The sequence below is a fragment of the Canis aureus genome, chromosome 31 (assembly GCF_053574225.1).
Source record: "Canis aureus isolate CA01 chromosome 31, VMU_Caureus_v.1.0, whole genome shotgun sequence".
Lineage (NCBI taxonomy): Eukaryota > Metazoa > Chordata > Mammalia > Carnivora > Canidae > Canis > Canis aureus.
In genome coordinates, this window is record NC_135641.1 from 30,570,449 (window position 1) to 30,588,290 (window position 17,842).

At 46.7% G+C, this 17,842-nt stretch overlaps 1 protein-coding gene across 9 annotated transcripts in view; it reads left to right on the forward strand.

The window, feature by feature from the left end:
- SCHIP1 (schwannomin interacting protein 1) overlaps positions 1-17,842 on the forward strand; it is a 723,769-nt gene that overhangs the window by 593,985 nt on the left and 111,942 nt on the right. For 3 of the 9 annotated variants that reach the window (XM_077880120.1, XM_077880121.1, XM_077880123.1), the window contains one exon: positions 10,517-11,239. The exons of 2 other annotated variants lie outside the window; for them this stretch is intronic. In XM_077880120.1, the coding sequence (XP_077736246.1) occupies positions 10,517-11,239 (723 nt within the window). Of the gene's footprint in view, positions 1-9,336; positions 9,436-10,214; positions 10,351-10,516; positions 11,240-17,842 lie in introns of those variants that run through there. 4 more of the 9 variants (XM_077880124.1, XM_077880122.1, XM_077880125.1 and 1 more) reach the window with 4 other exon arrangements.

The following is a 17,842-nucleotide window of genomic DNA, read 5'->3' on the forward strand; positions in this document are numbered from 1 at the left end:
TATATTTAAGAAGTAGACTTGGTGTTTTAGGTCAGATTCTCTAGAAGCAGAGCCTGAGAGAGGGATTTGGATGCAGGTGGTTTATTGAGAGATAAATCTATAAGGGAGTGAGAGAAGCAGGATAGGGAAGGAAGAAATGCCAGGCAGGATGTGGATCAGATGGGGATGCTTGGCTTGATGAAGGTGGGTGGATAAATTGCACCGTAGAGGATAGCTGTGAGCCTTTGTAGCCAATATTCACAGCAACTGGGGTGGGGGGGTAGGTGTGGTGGCCAGGACTGGGGACCTGCCTAGAGTACCAAGAGCTCTAAGTACATTTGGTGATGGAGGGAGAGGGGGAAATGGAGAGAGGGGAATAAGGATGACCCTTGGGTTGGTGGCATAGTGAATAGATTCTTGAACGTAACAACAGCACACCTCATAATACCAACAATCTAAGATTGCAGAAGAAATACGAAAAGATTCTCATTTTACAAATAAATAAATTTGCCTTTAGCTTTGACTTTCTAGGTTAAAAAATATCAACTTCTTGGCATATTTGCATTGGGTCAATTTTCTACTAAAGATATATAAACCTTAAAAAAAGAGAGATTTTTTAGATCTTTTCCACATATTCTGCTTCACATTGAAAATGAACCCAAACTGGTTCTAGTACTCTAGTAACTGAAGATTCACCTGGCTACAGTCCCAATATCATGTCAGCTTTTAATGAAAAAGTATTATGCATTATTCTTGTGCATTCATCCTTAGTGCAGAGGTCAGTAAACTATGGGTTGTGGGCCAGAGCCAGCCTGCAACCTGTTCTTGTATGACCAAAGAGCTAAGAATGTTTAGATTTTTAAAGGGTTGCTTTTAAAAATGCTGTAGACTAAATGACCCACAAAGCCGAAAATATTTACTACTTAGCCCTTTACAGAAAAGTTTGCTGACCCCTGCATCAGTCCATTAAAACCCCAAAACTTTTTTTTCAGAAGTGTGCTGACCCCATCTACATTTTGTACTAAAATCTGACATTCAGAAACTTCAAACTAGTAAGTGATTTACAGAACCAGAAAATTGTCTTATAAAAGGATTCGTCACAGAACTCATACAAATAAATTCTACTTCATCTGAACAATTTTTTTAAAATATTTATTTATGTATTTTAGAGGGAGAAAGAGGGAGAGAGAGCACGCAGGGGGGTGAGCAGCAGGAGAGGGAGAAACACAAGTCGACTCCAAGCTGAGTGCGGTACACCCCCACCCGAAATTTGATCTCCGGACCCTGAGATCATGACCTGAGCCAAAACCAAGAGTTGGACGCTTAACTGAACAATTGTTTTTAATGGGATTCTTCAACAAATTCAGAACCATTCCTTTAAAGTAAAATAAATATGCATGATTTTTCTTTGTTTCATAAAAATATTACTACCCGTTTTGTGATTATTATAAAGAAACTGGAAAATCCAAGTAGATACAAAGGTAAAAAAAATCACCTGTAATATTACCATCTATTGTTAACCACTATTAACATGTGGCTACGTCTTTTCTAGGCATAAAACATTTAATTTTTCAAAATCTGGATGATGTTGTATATATGATAGTATATCCTCTTTTATTCATTTAATGTTTTAATTTTCAAAAGCATCTGATTTGACTGCATTTATTCCACAGAATGAGTATGTCACAATTTATTTAAACATCTCACCATTTTTTGACATTTAGGTTGAAGCTAATTTTTCACTATTGTAAATGCCACAATGAGCGTCTTTATGCATAAATCTAGATCCTCATCTCTGTGTCCTTAGGGTAGATTTTTTAAAGAGTAACTATTGTCTTCTTACCCCATTCTGTTCCTTATCTTTCTTACAAACTCATTCTTCTTCTAGCTCTATAAATGGCGATGGAGTTCCTCCAGGCTAGAAAGTTGGCCTTCTCGTCTCACTCTGTCTGCAGAAGGTGTCACCGATACCCAAGCTTTCAAATATACAATGTCCCATATTTACATCCCCAGCCCCAGATTTCTCTTCTAAGCTCCGGATGCACATATCTCCAGATATCTACTTGTCATCTATACTTGTATGTTTTATACCATCTCAAATAGACAATGTCTGAAAAGGATTCAATATCTTCCCTCTTTCTGCTCCCCACCAAACCTCCCTCCGTATTGCCCATTTCAGCAAAGAGACATCCACCTTTCACTCAGTTGCTTATGATACGAAGCTGGAAATCATCAGTGACATCACTCTGTCCCTCACCACCCCCACTATTCAGTCTTGTTAATTCTCTCATCTAAATATATCTCTAATATTTCTATTTTTCTCCATCTCTGCTACACCCACCTAAGCCACATTTATCTCCTCCCTGGACTACATATTTGCTTCCTAATTGGTCTCCCTGCATCCACTCTGGTCCCACTCTGTCCTTCTATCCCCTTTGTAATTTTCTGCCAAGAAGAACATTTCTAAAAATGTCAGTGTGCTTTTACAAGCCTTAAGTGGCTGTGAGGATGAAGATCTTAATGGCACAACCCCTTCTCTTGCCACTTTTCCCCTACTCTCTTGCTCCAACCTATTGCTTTCCTTGCAGATACTCGATGGAGGTAAGCTTCTTCCAGCCCCAAAAGCTTTATTTCAGGGGTTTGTTTCTTCAGCTTTGAACACCCTCCCTCTTCAGCTGACCAGACCTTTTGCTGATGCATCCCCCAACACGCATACTACCTACCTACGTGTTCTCTCAGCATCGTATGAGTCTACTTTTGGGGTACTTATGACAAATTGTGATTGAAATTGTTGTGTATCTTTTTTTCTCCCATAGTGCCTGTTTCTCCACTAGACTGATGTTTCCTTTTAGGCAAAATAGTGTTCTTCTCTTTTCACCACAATATAATCCAGTGCCTCTCATGTAGGAGTTGCTCAATAAATACTTGCTGTGTTATTAACAGGTTAGGAGGTATAAACTTTGGGAAGACATTTATCAAAGAGTATTATCAAATAATGTTCCAGAAAGTTTGTATATTATCATTCAGTGTTATTCAATGGTATTCCAGAAAGTTTGTGTCAACCAATTTATTAAGCTCACCAATAGTATATATGTCTGTTTCTTTGCACTCATTCTGACAATGACTATTAAAGTTTTAAATAACTTTAAAACAGGGTGCCTGGGTGGCTCAGTCAGTTAAGTGTCTGCCTTTGACTCAGGTCATGATCCAGGGTCCTGGGATCGAGCCCCGCATCAGGCACCCTACTCAGGGGGGAGTCTGCTTCTCTCTCTCCCTTTGCCTGCCACTCCCCCTGTTTGTTCTCTCTCTCTCTCTCTCTCTGTCAAATAAATAAATTAAAAAATATTTTTATAGGCAGTATGTTACCTCATTATTATTGAACTTGCGTTTCTTTGATTACTAGTGAAGTTGAACATTTTTCACATTCTCCCTTACTTTGAGTGATCATATAATTTATCACGTAAAGTGGGACATTTTGAGAGTGAAGAAATGTGCTGTTCATTATTATGGCAGGACGACAGGTATAAAGCAGGACCCTCCTACATAAGCCAAGATGGATGGTTTCCCTAACTCTTCCATTTTCATGCAGTCTTAGAACTCTGGGCATCTAGAGCCAAGAGCAGAGGTCCAAGTGGTGATTCAGGAATAAACTGAAGATAAAAATGCTTTTTGTTCTGAATTTTAATACGGACGCCTTTGTGCTGTGCTGTCCAGTGACTCAGTGACATATCCTGGGACTCCCTGCCACCCATACTGCCCACTTCACTCATTTACCTCACCTGCCTAACCCTTAAGACATCTGACAATTTCATGTAACTCTCCTTCCATAATAAGGCCGGTGGCCCGAGGAGCAGCAGGGACTGCCTTGCCCATAAATGTAGAGCTAAACAGAGGCAGAGCCAAGGCTCTTGGAAGAGTTCCCTCCTATTCCACCAAGCCGCCTCCTTCTGCACGTTCACATGCATTCCTCCTGCCTGCATGGCACTGACGGGTGCCAGCAGTTATTTTCTGATTTGATAACACTTCCAAAGTTATGTCGAAAAGTGACCAGAACAGAGTTTTACTTCCTAGAGCATCCTGTGAGGATGTTCCTCTTTGACAAACATAACACATCAAAGTACAAGGCACACAATTTCTGAGGCAGTTCATCTTGTACTGGGGTCATGGGCACATGGTCTCAGTGCCTGTCACTTGTAACGCTTCCCTGAGCTCACGCAACGGGTCTATGAACTTCCCTAGCTTTCCCTAAATGTCCTTTTATGTAATTTATGCCCTACAATGAAGCCCAAAAAATAAACTCAAGAGTTGCTTACAGACTTGCATTTTCAAGAATTGCTAGGAACTTAAGGGAAGTAGAATATGATGACAGAGAATCTCTGGAAAAAGAAAGACAAGAGTTTAAATAAGTTGAATTCTTGTCAGTGCCGTCCATCCAAAGTAAGACTTTATTAGGAAAAGAATAGCAGCCTTCCTCTTCCAATCTCATCAAAAAATTTCCTTCCAATGGGATTCCCAATAGAGCCTCTGTGTACTGTTGTGCAGATTGCCTGCTGCGCAACCCTAGGGGGCGCCATTTACATCGCCACGCGTGCAAAAGGTGCCAAATGGTTAACCTCCTGGCAGGCCCTGTAGTGCAGATCAGGAGGGGCCTCCTGGCACCAGACAGGGCACAATCTGTGTGGCCATATGTTGAAGTCCTGACTGGCACCTCTGTGCAACTTTTCCCTGATAAAGACAGACACTGTCCCATGCTGCAGTTAGAGTTGCCTTGTTCACCAATGCCTATTGACTTTTTAATCTTCATTTCATACATTCACCTAGTTTTTGTAAGCACTGTAGTATCTGTCGAGCCAAGTGTCCTGGTTTCAGGTTTAGAAAATAGGTCATTGGAGCTATCTTTTAAGGGCTGAGGTTGCCTAGATTTTGCCATTTCAATTTTATTGAGGGAAATGCAGGAAAGAAGTGCACTCTCATGGTTTTCTAGAGAGTCAAAACATTTAAGATGCTAATGTTTTTTTAAAGGGATGTTTTCCATTAAAATAGAGCTCTGTAAATGAAAGTAAGAAAAAAAATTACTTTAGGAGGATATAGGATCCATCTCCAAAATGTCTACATTTTAGACCAACATTTAGAGACCAAAAGTTAAGATTGACCACTGGCTCTACAGAAATACAGGAGAAATACTATGCTTTCAGCCTGCCTAATGGAGATAGACCTTGGTTTCGAATTAGTGGAGGAACCAACTTGGTAGCTTCCAACGGGGAAGGTGATAAAACCATTGAGAGATATTCTTATACCATATTTCCCATAGCGTTTAGGATGAAATCCAAAGGGTCTTTAAGCTGGAAGAAGCCTTTTGGTTCATTCACTTAATCATTCATTCAATTAATTCTTACTGTTTGCTTAACACTGCGATCGTGCCATCTAGCCCCTTCATGAGGAAACTGAGGTCACAAAGTTGGTTAGAAACAGGGCTGGAAACTAAGCCCAGATGTTCTATATCCAGGACACTTGGCCTCACAGTGCTGTTAAATTCAGGTGATGAAATGGGAGAGCATCTGTGTACTGCATGTGACTTGCATGTAATTCATGTAATAAAGATGAAATACAAACCTCTTTGCCAGCTATTTCTTTATTACTCTAAATGCCACAACTTAGAGAAGGTGCAGCATTAGGGGCAATCATTTCTGAATTAGTCTGGAAATTTTGCAGATAAACCTTTTCTTTCCTCTATCTGCTATCTGCACTCCTTCGGATTTAAATATTTTTTTTAATTTCTTTTTAATTTATTTATGATAGTCACACAGAGAGAGAGAGAGAGAGAGAGAGGCAGAGACAGGCAGAGGGAGAAGCAGGCTCCACGCACCGGGAGCCCGACGTGGGACTCGATCCCGGGTCTCCAGGATCGCGCCCTGGGCCAAAGGCAGGCGCCAAACCGCTGTGCCACCCAGGGATCCCCGGATTTAAATATTTTAGCCATGTCTTTTCACACGTGTTGCCCTGATAGATTAGAAACCTATAAATAGCCCTGACCTCTGAGAAACACGCCCTCATCCCTACCTTTTGAGTATTATTCCAGTTTTCTATTCATGACAAAAATGAAAATCCCAATCTCACGATAACTGCCTTCTTAAAGGGTCTGTTTTGAGGGGAGGATACTTAAAAGCATGGAATTCATAACGAGGTGGAATTTCATTTTCTGAAGTGTCCGTTCTCTGCCTTTACACAATTAAGTCTCCCAACTCGCTGAATATTGCTGAACTTGTTGATGGTTGAACAGGTGGGGCAATGTGAGCACTGGAGAGTGAGCAGCTGCTCTTGCCAGCTGCCTTCTTCTCCGCCTAGACAGAAGTACTGCCCAAAGAGCCTCTGCAGGGCAGCAGACTGAGAACTCCTTTGAAGTTGCTGGAAGGAGACCCTTTCTGGCATTTTGCTTGGTAAATGTATCCATATGCACACAGACCAAAGGGCACGGAGCTTTTCACTGAGTGACTTAGAGCCAGGATTCTGAAGCCAAGCTACCTGTGTCCAAGCCCTGGCTAGGCCACCCCACTTTCCCTTTTTTTGACATTAGGCAACTTACTTGAGCTCACTATCTTCAGCATCCATACCTATAAATGGAGATACTAGTTTCTCCCTGAGAGTTTTCGGGAATTCAATGACTTAAATGTTATTATTAATAATTCCAGGAACAACCTATCGATGAAGCTTCTATTCCATTCCAGTTACCACGAACAAAAAAATTTCTATTTTGGAGCTTAGAGTCTTTTTTTCATAGCAGGAGCCCTGATCCCTCTAAGGGTTATAGAATCAATGGTGATGGGTGGGCAGATTTTGTTTTTAGTGAATCAGAATAGGATTTTACAAAAGAAGGGTTTGATGAAACTTTTAAATATTTTTAGATGTATGTGTGGCCTGGGTCTTGACATAAAATGGTTTTCTTGAGTCTAGTAGAGAAGATAAGCAATTAAACAGCAACCTCAATAAAGTGTGTGTGGTAAGTGCAGCAAGTGTCTCAGGAGCATGGGAAAGTTACCTGATCCCTTTTGTGGGTACAGAGAATCAGGATGCCTTCCTGGAGAAAGTAACATGTAAGCCTAGACTTAAAGGATAACTAGAAATTTGCCAAAAGAAGTTGGGGGAGGCTGGGCAGGAAGCAGTTCCTTTAAGGGCAATGAGGAGCTAAGGGGGTTTTGATGAAATGACGAGAGCCTTGTTCAGATTTGCCTTTCAGAAAGGCACTCTGGCTGCACGCACACAGTGGGCACAGGTCGTAGGAAGCCCATTTAGAAATTTCCGGACATAGTGATCTAGACTGGGGGAGGGGGGCAGTGAGTATTCTAGAGAGACAGGATTTGGTGATTAACGGCAGACGGTGCTGGTCTGTGATGACACCCACTTGACTCACATTTCTGATGTCTAATGTGCAAAGACTGCAGGCGACAAATCTAAATCTGTAAGCCCCAAGCTTCTAACTGGGAGAAACGGTCCTCTAAACAGGAAGACAGGACCTTTCAATCACTTTCCAAATCATCTCTCCATCCTGCTGGACATATCCGTAGACTGTCGCCGGCCTAGGAATTGGCAGGGCTTCCTGTTCCAAAATGGGACAGTTCTTGGCAGGAGATGGAAAGCTGGAAACAGAATGGAAACTGGGCTAGCCAAGGCACCTTGCACGAAGAGAAAAGAAAAAAGGAAACCTGGTACTTTCCCATCTGATCCAGAATATCTGGTCAGAAAATAATTTAAAAGGACAGATAATTCAAAGAGGTTTCTATTTGGCTTTGAAATGCCATGCATTTTTGGCAGTGGATTTACCTTGCCAAATGTTTTTCTAAGGCCTTATTTTGCATTCCCTGAACATGGACCATCTGGGCAGCAGGGAGATGAGTCGGAGCCCAAGAGGGAGTCTGGGTGGGTGGGTGAGGAGGTCGTAATGTTTAAAAATTGGGGCCAAGACCACAACGCTTCTTCATCACCTCAGCTAATCAATACTTCCCTGTCTACCTGTGTCCTGCCACAGCGCAGGGAGCCCTTCCTGACCTAAACCTTGCCAAATCACACGGTGACTTGAGAAGCAGCTAGCTAGTTCGCAGCACACAATGTTTCCTATCCACATCTCCGAACACTCTCAGGGCCACCTCCATCCCACATGGGGGCAGCCAGCTGACCCAGTGCTTCACAGCAACCTCAAAATCAAACCATATTTGGAGCCCAAGCAGGCTGTTTACAGATGTTACCATAAAAGACATTTTAAATTACAATCAGTCCTGTTTTTACAGAAGAGCTGTAAAGGGGCTAGAACAGAGGCCCCTTTTCCTGTATTCATAAGACCGCTGCTTCCAGACAAGTTAAAAGATTAGTTTATCTTCCCTGGTTCAGGCCTACGGAGCACAGGAAAGAGTCACACTTCACTGAAATCACTTAAACAAAGGGTCTCTGCACCAAGTCCCAATTAGGACCTAGAAGAAATGTCAGGGTGGCAGCCACTCCCTACTGAAGAATTTCTAGCATTCCCCTGTTCCTCAATCTGGAGGGTGCAAAGCCCCGGGTAGTGGCCTGGTCCAGGCTTGAATTCACTGGGAATAATTGGAAACAGTACAAATCTGGAAGTTCAGGGAAACTGGTTTTCCCCAATCTGTTGTAAAATTAAGTGCTGGGCTTTTTTTTTTTTTTTCTTTTTTGAAACTTTTCAGCTTTATTGAGGTATAACTGACATATAAAATTATAAATATTTAAAGTGTATGCCATGGTTATTTGATACAAATAGAGTGGAAAGGACCCTCCCCATCTAGTTAACACATCCATCACCTTATATTTTTCTGCCAGTATGTGAGACCATTGAAGTTCAAAGTACTGTTTTTCATAAACACCAAAGAGGGCAGTTCTTAGCTTCCCAGTTCTTACAAGTCTGAACTGGTGGGTCGGTTCACTGGAAATTCTTAATCCTGAAAAGGTGTTCGATGACCCATCCACGTTTTTCAAGTGTTGCTATCTTTCACTTCGCGGAACCTGTTCCCAATTAGATGAGCTGCCAAACTCGGGGAACCAGCGTGTATTCGGAAAGAGCCAGCATATGTTTCTCTGACTCGGTTTCCAGAAAAATTTGAAGGCGCAGAGCCAGTGCACGTGCCAGGAGGAGCAGGTCGCCTGATACCCACCTCTTCCCCTCCTTTACGGTCTCCTTGGTCGGAGGTGGCCGAAGGCGGCTCTAGAGGTTCGCCTGCACCTTTGGCACAGATTCTCCTCCCCAATTCCAGGTATCGGGCCCACCCTACGCTTGACCCCTCCGTTCCCCAGACACACTGGCCTCTGAGGTCATCCTCAGCGTGCGGCCCGGAGGGGGAAGGAAGCGTGAGCTAAAGCAACAGGTTCCGCCCACAGCCTGAACTTGCCAGGGGAGCCGGCGAGGCGACTGGAGCTGGGCGGTGGAGGGAGAGGAAGTGGCCGAGGAAGGTGGAGGGGAAATGATGGTGCACGACCACTGAGCACGCGTCGCTTCGGGCTCCCACACGGGCTCTGTCTGCGCGCGCGGGGCGGGGGGGGGGGGGCTCGCCGGATCGCTCGGGGACTTCCGCGTGGGCTAGGATGCGCCGCGCCCGGGGCTCTGGGGTACCGCGAGGCTTAGGCAGGATAACGCGCCCCGAAAGGAGGGCTGGAGACGCGCCCGGAAAATATTAGTGCATCTGGGGTTGGAATCCAGCAGCCTCCCCAGGGGGCCGCCCCGGCGAAGTGGCCGAGTCTGCATCCCCGGAGCCCCGCGCCCGCTTCCCCCGGTCTCTTCCCGGCCCTCCCGCCCCAGCCCGCCCCAGCCCGCCCCAGCCCGCCGCCGCGAAAACCGGGCGAGCGGCCTCCGCCGCGCCCCGCAGCCTCTGGGCATGCTCCGTGGCGGGACCCGCTCCGCCGCCGCGAGGGCGCGTCCTCCCTGCGCCCGGCGCCCCGGCCCCGCACCCCTCGGCGGAGGCGAGCGCCCCCACCCGAGCCTCCCGGCGAGCCGAGGAGGGGACGGGCCGGCCCGGGGCGGGGGCGGGGCGGGGGCGGGGCGGGGCGCGACCTCCGGGCTGCCTGCGGGTCCTTAGAAAGTGCAGCCCGGCTCGCGAGCGGACCCCGGCGGGGCGGGGCGGGGCGGGGCGGGGCGGGCTCGGCGCCCCGAGCGAGGTGCCGATTCAGGGGCCGCCCACCCTCCGCTCGGTCCCGCCCCCGGGGAATTATAATTCTCTGCCAAAGTGTGTGGTTCCCGGAGAATCCTCGGGGCGGGGTACCGGGGCGCCCGGCGCAAAATGGTTACAACAAAGTCCACGCGCGCCCCGGGGCGCCTCTGGAGGAAAGTGTCCGCGCCCGTGGCTGGGCACCCCCTTTGCTAATCGGAGGGTTAGTCGCGGGGAGGAAGTGTGGGGGGTGGGCTAAGGGGGGCCTCCGGCCCGAGCCTCGGGGGCGCACCTCCGGCCGGGCGGGCGCGGGGCTCCGGGTCGGGGGCTCGCGGGGGGCGGCCGGAGCAGGCTCGGCCCGGCGGCTCACTCTCTGCCTCCCCCCCCAGGATTACCGAGAGGATGGGATGGATCTAGGCAGTGACGCCGGCAGCAGCAGCAGCAGCAGCAGCCGCGCCAGTTCGCAGTCCAACTCCACCAAAGTGACCCCTTGCTCCGAGTGCAAATCCTCGTCGTCGCCGGGGGGCAGCCTGGACTTGGTGTCTGCCCTGGAGGACTATGAGGAGCCCTTCCCGGTCTACCAGAAGAAGGTGATTGATGAGTGGGCGCCGGAGGAGGACGGGGAGGAGGAGGAAGAGGAGGACGAGCGCCACGAGCGGGGGTGCCGGGATGCCCGCCGTCCGGCCCGGGAGCCGGGGGGCGTGAGCGCCAGGACCCGCGGCGGCGGCGGCGGCGGCGGCGGCGGCGGCGGGGGCAAGGGCGCCACCACCGTCATGCCGCCTCCCGTGCCCAACGGCAACCTGCACCACCCGCACGACCCCCAGGACCTCAGGCACAATGGCAACGTGGTGGTGGTGGCCGGCCGGCCCGGCGGCTCCCGGGGCCCCCGCCGCGCCGTGCAGAAGCCGCAGCCCGCGCGGGGCCGACGTGGAGGCCGGGGCCCGGCAGCTGGGGTCCTCGCGGTGCCGCCCGCGGACGGCGGGACGTGCGTCCCCGAGGAGCCCCCGGCGCCCCCGATGGACTGGGAGGCGCTGGAGAAGCATCTGGCCGGACTGCAGTTCCGGGAGCAGGAGGTGCGCAACCAGGGCCAGGCGAGGACCAACTCCACCTCCGTAAGTTGGCCGGGGCGCGTGCCCACGCGCGCACACTCGCGAACGCCCCCCGCCGCGCCCGCGCGCCCGGCCCGCAGGGGGGGCCCGGCCGGCTCCCCGGGGTACGCTGGCTCGGTCCGCGCGCTCTGGGTTCGCCGGCGGGGCGGGGCGGGGCGGGGCGGGGCGGGGCGGCCGGGGGCGGGGCAGCCGGGGGCCGCGGAAAGTCGGGTTAGGGGAGCCGGCGACTCATTTGAATGGAATTACTTGTGGAGACGAGGTTGTGAGTCACTTGCCTGAAAATAAATCCGGGGAGATCTTGGCACCGGAGCCGGGCCCTGCGGGTGATATTTCAAGTCGTTAATAGTTGTGGCTGCGTCGGCCGTGGCGGGTCTCCCTTCGTTACCGCCAGCGTCTCGCCGGTACGTGGGCTGGCCCCGTGCACCTCCCGGCCGCCGGCCCGACCTCGGAATGGCAGCGGGGTCGGGGACCTTTCGCCCCCCTCCGCGGAGGCTCCCGAATTCGAGCGGGTGACGGCCCCCCTCTAAGACTGGGGCGGGGGGGGCCTATTGTGGACCTGGGGGATGGGGTGATTGACCTGCCCGGAGGAGGGAGCGGTTGTGGCCTCTGTGGCCTGCACCTCGCGGTGAATCCTTCCTTGCTTTGCTGAGGAGCCCCCGGCAGTTCCTGGTCAGAGGCCACTGCCTCGGTTCAGGAGATCCAGAGAGGGAGGGGTGCAGAAGCGGAGGGGAGAGAGGGAGAGGAGGAGGACTGCATCTATAATAAGCAGCTCTGGCAGGTTTGCACTTGTCTCAACATCTCTCCTGCCCCCGAGACGAGAGCAGATAAACGACTTAAAAGAAAAACGTCAGGCATGGAGCTCTGCTGTTTATCACTGCTTTGAGATAAAGCAGCAGTTGTAATTAGAAATGGTTAATGATGTCCCTAAATGGGGCTGAAGGGCACGCAGTCGCACCGAGCTGCTTTCCGTGTGTGGCAGCTGTGCGGCAGTGCGGGAGAATGCTGGCTTGCAGGTGTAATTTTTTGGCTCCAGGGCCCTGGGGCTACTGGAAATTGGGTGCATGCACTTGTGACTTCAGGGGTGAGGACAGTAACCGTGATGCACGGAGAAGTTGGCACGGTTTCAATCAGACAGAGCTCTTGGCTGACAGAGCCCACTGGTTAGTGTCCCTTGAGAAACTACCTATTAAATTAACACATTCATTTTAATCCCAGCTGTTTACCAAGTGCACTAGCAGATGTGGAATCTTTCCATTACAACCAATCCTCTCTCTCATACTTTGCAATGGAAAACACCCCACACTTAGTGCTTGGGAAAAATACCTGATTAAGCTCCCTGGACTTAAACAGTGACTTGAAGATAAGCACATTTCGTTTACCATTGCATGACATTTTTACGTTCCAGGAGAATAATTGGTGTACGTGCCAAGTTAGGATTTGACGATGACAACGAGCTCCATTATTTAAAAGTTATTAAACAAAATGTTATGGAGCACCTGTTTGCTATGTGCTAAATGCAAGGTCTGATCCTCCGTGCTGCAGTTACACATGTGCCCATGTGAGACTTGAATTTTGGTGTGGGAAGATAGGGATGCGGGCTGACTCCCCTCTAGGAACTTAAAATTTAATGAATTACTTAACAGCATCCCTTCCCTCTCCTCCCCCCGCAACCCAACACCAGACACGCCCACAGCCTTGTTATTGTGAGGACTTTGTGAATCTTGCCTTCTCTGGCAATCTTTGAAACCAAAGGTGTCTCTTCACCTATTAAACAATTTACATATTTGGGTCCCCCTCCCTCCACCCCAGTGCCCCTGAAAATGCCCCCTCTGGGCATTTCCTCCACAAGTTACACAGAGAAGTTTGGAACCCATTTCTTTAAAGCAAATATGAATACAGAAAAAAAAGGGGGAAGGGAAGAGCTTTTGAGGGTGTTTAATCAATTTTACCATTTTTTTGCTTGTTAATAACAAAATTACTAGCCAGTGTCAGTTTAGAATAGTGATTTTCATACTGTAAGTTATTGATGAAATCACCTTAGCATTTAAAAAAAGAATGAAATAAAATAGAATATACCACTATCTATTGCAGGTAGTTACCGTAAGTTTGGTTTTAAAAACTTTTGGTTTTATGTAATGCTGGGTCGTGATGTAAAACTTATTTCGCACTATGGGTTGTTGTCATAAAATTTTAAAAACACTGATTTCAATCCTCTTTACTCCTGCCTGGAATAAGTGGGAGAATTTATACCTATGAGGACAGAAACTTGAGAATAACAAAGCAGTCATCTAGAAGAGAAAGCCTATCTAGAAGAAGTTGTTCAAATCAAGTATTTTTGCTCCTCCTTAAAAAGTTGTGTATATAAATGGAATTAATACAGACTGCTGGGAGGAACGGTATAAAGTGAAAAAGAGGAGTGTTTTCTCCTTTACCTTTGAAGAGAACCAAGTAACCTTTTCCCACCTGAGGGAAAACCCCCAGTAGGGTTGCCTGTATTGGAATCTAGTGGCTGGTTCCTTCCATCATTGCAGATGACTCATCCCAAAGTAAAGTAAGGCACTCTGGCGTATTTTCTAGTGCTTATCACTACCTGACATTCTCTTGTTTGGTTCCCCTTCATTTTTGATTTCTCTAGAATCAAATTGTAGTGTAAGTCTTGCCTGGCTTTTAATTGCTGTAACCTAGTGCCTGTGATAATGCCTGGGATGCAGTAAGTCCTCAAATAATGAATGAATGAATGAATCAATCAATCAATCAATCAGACAATGGTCTATTAGACACACATGCCTCAGACCTAAGCCAACCCCCTCATATAGCAGTTGAGAAAACTGAGGCCCATTGAAGTTAAGACACTGGGCCTAAGGGCCCACTAAGTAACCTATGAAAGGCTTTCTTCTTACACCAAGACTAGGGGGTTTTTATTTGTTTGTTTTTTTCTCATTTTAAGGCTAAAAACAATTTGAAGTTAAAGGGAAGGAAAGGTTTCCTAATGACAAGTCCCCCCTTCCATAGTGTATATTAAGAACCTAAGTAATTAAGAAATAATCAAATCCCATTAAATATTAATCTCTTCTCACATATATGGTTTTAGTTTTGGTCTGTTTCGTTGGAATAGGCAGCAGCAAGACCTCAAAGTGAAGGACGAGATCCCAAAAATGTGTTGACCAAAAAAAAGAAAAAAGAAAAAAAATGTGTTGACCATCAGTCATTCCTAATCTAGGCAAAATTTAGAGGCAAATTTAAGAACACACAACATCTAGGTGGGATTTAAACCCTAGGGCTGACCTTTTCTTTGTGAAAGGGTTAAAGCAGCTAATTTCTCCCTTGGTGTCAACCAGGGATGATGGGCTTGGATCCTGCCAGGAACTTTCTTTGGGGTCAGAGCTCTAAGGTGCCAGAGGGAGTCCTGAAGGAAACATTTTGGTGACCTTACATCCTGCTACCCCTCTAGACACGCTTGCCTCTAGTGGCCCAACCTCCTCCTTGATGGAACAACCCCCACCTCTATGTCAGAGCCTTGAGGGCAGCAAAGTTTCCTTTTCCACTGCCTTATCCCCAGTAGCTCCCTCCTGCTTGGCACAAATGCCTCACACACAGAGGGAGGGAGCCATTCAACCCAACAGCCAGAACTACTCCCAGAAGTGCCCGCTCCAGTTGGCCAGCCCCTGCTCATCTAGTACCTGCCTGTTTCTCACAGTACTGCCCTGGGCCTGCATCACCCACCCATCAAGGGCCACACACAGTTAAGGAGTAAAGAAAGATACTGGAGACTGGTGCCTTTGATATGAAATCTAGAACTAGTGTGGCAAGTCCTACTCCCTGATATTCATATTCACCCCAAATTCTCATTTCCCTGCCTACTGTGTTTGGTAAACAGGGCAATCCTAGGGAAAGCCAGCTTCTCTCTTCTCATTGCAAGCCTGAGCAGTCTGCTTTCTCTTTTTGCCTGCCTCTTCTGGATCTTACTTTGTCTTGGGATCACTCTTTTGCCTATTCAAGGGTTCCCCTCCACTTGGCCCAGTGGGGTGGGAGTGCCCATTGCCTCAAGGTACTCCTCTTGAGTACCTTTTTTTTTATAATTCTTTTTTTTTAAGACTTTATTTATTCATGGGAGACACACAGAGAGAGGCAGAGACACAGGCAGAGGGAGAAGCAGGATCCCTAAGGGGAGCCTGATGCGGAACTCGATCCCAGGACCCTGGGATCACAACCTGAGCCAAAGACAGATGCTCAACCACTGAGCCACCCAGGTGCCCAAGGTGCTCCTCTTCCTAACTGGACTATAATTCCACCTCTTCTTCTCAATGATCCTTCTGTGAGGTTTTTCACTTCTTAGGGTTTGAGTCCTCCACATTGAGCCTATTTCATCTATGGGAACTCACCCTCTATTTTCACCCTCTTTTCTCACTTTGGATTCTTTAAAAAAAAAAAAAAAAAAAAAACTATATAGGTTGAATTGACAATCCACTGCACACATCTGAAGTATGCAATCTATGGGCTTTGATACATGTGTACACTTGTGAAACCATCCCCAAAATTAGATCATGAACGTATTTCTCACCCCAAAAAGTATCCGTGTGCCCCTTTGCCATCTCTCCATCCTGTCCCTTGGCAACCACTGATCTTATTTCTATCATTGTAGGTTAGCTTGCTTTTTCTAAAATGAATGTAAGTAGAATCATATAATATGTACTCAGTTTTTGTCTAGCTTCTTTCACTCAGCCTGTAATTATTTTGTGATTCATCTATGTTGTTTTGTATGTCAATAGCTCATTACTTTCTGTTGCTAGGTAGTGTTTCATTTTATGGATATACCCTATTTACCTATTGATGGACATTTGAGTTGTTTCTAGTTTCCATGACTCATGAAAGTGCTGGAATTAATTCATAGCAACATATTCTTTCTTTTCTCTTGGGTAAATACCTAGGAGTAGAAGGGTTGGATCATATGGTAGGCAACTGTAGAAGTTGCCTGTTTTCCAAAGAAGCTGCACCATTTTATGCTTCTGTCACCGTGATTATTCATGTGCTCCCTGTAACCTTGGCTTCCTGTCCCACTGGTTGCTCTGTTCCATCTGTGTCCTTGGGGACTTGCAGAACATCTCTCTTCGGGTGACTGGGGTGATTGCTTCCCTCTCTCTTGAAACAGTGATAGTACCAGGATCACATCTTGCACCCAATCGGAGTCATTATGCCCACTGTTCAAAAATACCCATTTTTGAATTAGAGAAGAGTTCTAGTTGTAGACCCAACACATTTTAATTATGGTTTTATTATTTTTAGTGCCTGTGACAGGTGTATTTCCTCTTTTAATGAGAAGATAAGAATAATTTTAATTGGTGTGTTAATTGAAAGCAAATTCTCCTGAAGTTTTTTTCCTAAGTACTTGAAAATAATTTGTCTTTTTATTTGTTTTTGCTATTAACTAGTAGCAAACTTCAAATAGCCTATATTTTTTCCTAGAATGGTAGTAATTACAGGTTCTTTTCAGTGTATTATTCTGTGAGAATTCCAGCCGCGGTCCTCCTTTCCCATCAGTGACACCACTGACGTAGCTTGAATGGCTGAGTAGCTTGTTTCTGTAGTTATTTGGGCTATGTTTAAATTATATGAATTCCCATTTTTATAGACTGAGTTAAAAGGTCTTTATTACTCCTACAAAATATTGTAAAATTTGTAAGTTTAATAAATCATGTGTTATGGCAGCCTGGGGCACAGCAGTGAAAATATTCTGTGTGGTGTATAACTATCTCTTATTCCTGTTAGAGGACACTACATGATATTGTTAAATCTTTTTTTTTTTAATCATAATCAGAAACTACCAGGACTAAATGTACCCTGTGCTTCAACCTTTTACCTTGAAATGTTTAGTGTCATCTTTGCCTGTTTTTCTGATTTATGTTGATATTTGTTTAAGAGCTGCAGAGGCTGCTCTATCCATTAGTGTGTACTCAAGACTTTAAAGAAATATATGGTTGGCTTAAAAACAAATTAGATTGCAAGTGACCTACATGTTCCAGGGCTCTGTGTGTATTTAAACTACCATCACATGGCCCGTCCTATAGTAGAACAGCCCTTTTTGATAGTGTCATGGTTGGACTAAAGGACATCTTTGCCTACCAATTGGTCTGCACATAGTGGTCCTTTAAAACATCCTAAGGAAAACTTTTAGAGTGCATATCTGAGAAACAGTTGTAGACATTCTCATCACACATTCACTGAACTCTATGAACATCTCACCACTGACACCCTGTCACCTTCCTTCTTTTTCCGGCTCTGCCACACTTCCAACTCCAGATCCTTTGCCTGGCATTCCTCATTCACTCAGAAAGACCTGGCATGAGCCCTTTGCTTTGTAGCAGGTCTAGATGCTTCTGTCCACCAAATGCCCAACACTTGCTTCTCCAAGGCGCATTCTGACTCAGGGCCTCACCTCTTTGGGACACTGTATCTGATCAGCTCGCCTTTCTGAACTTTTTATTCCACTTGTGTACCACTTCTGCATACTTACGTTTTGAAAAAAGGCTTTCTAGTTTAAAGTATTTTCATCTTATCACATTCCATCCTCGTGACACCTAAAACTTGAACAAGGCAGTAATTATTTTC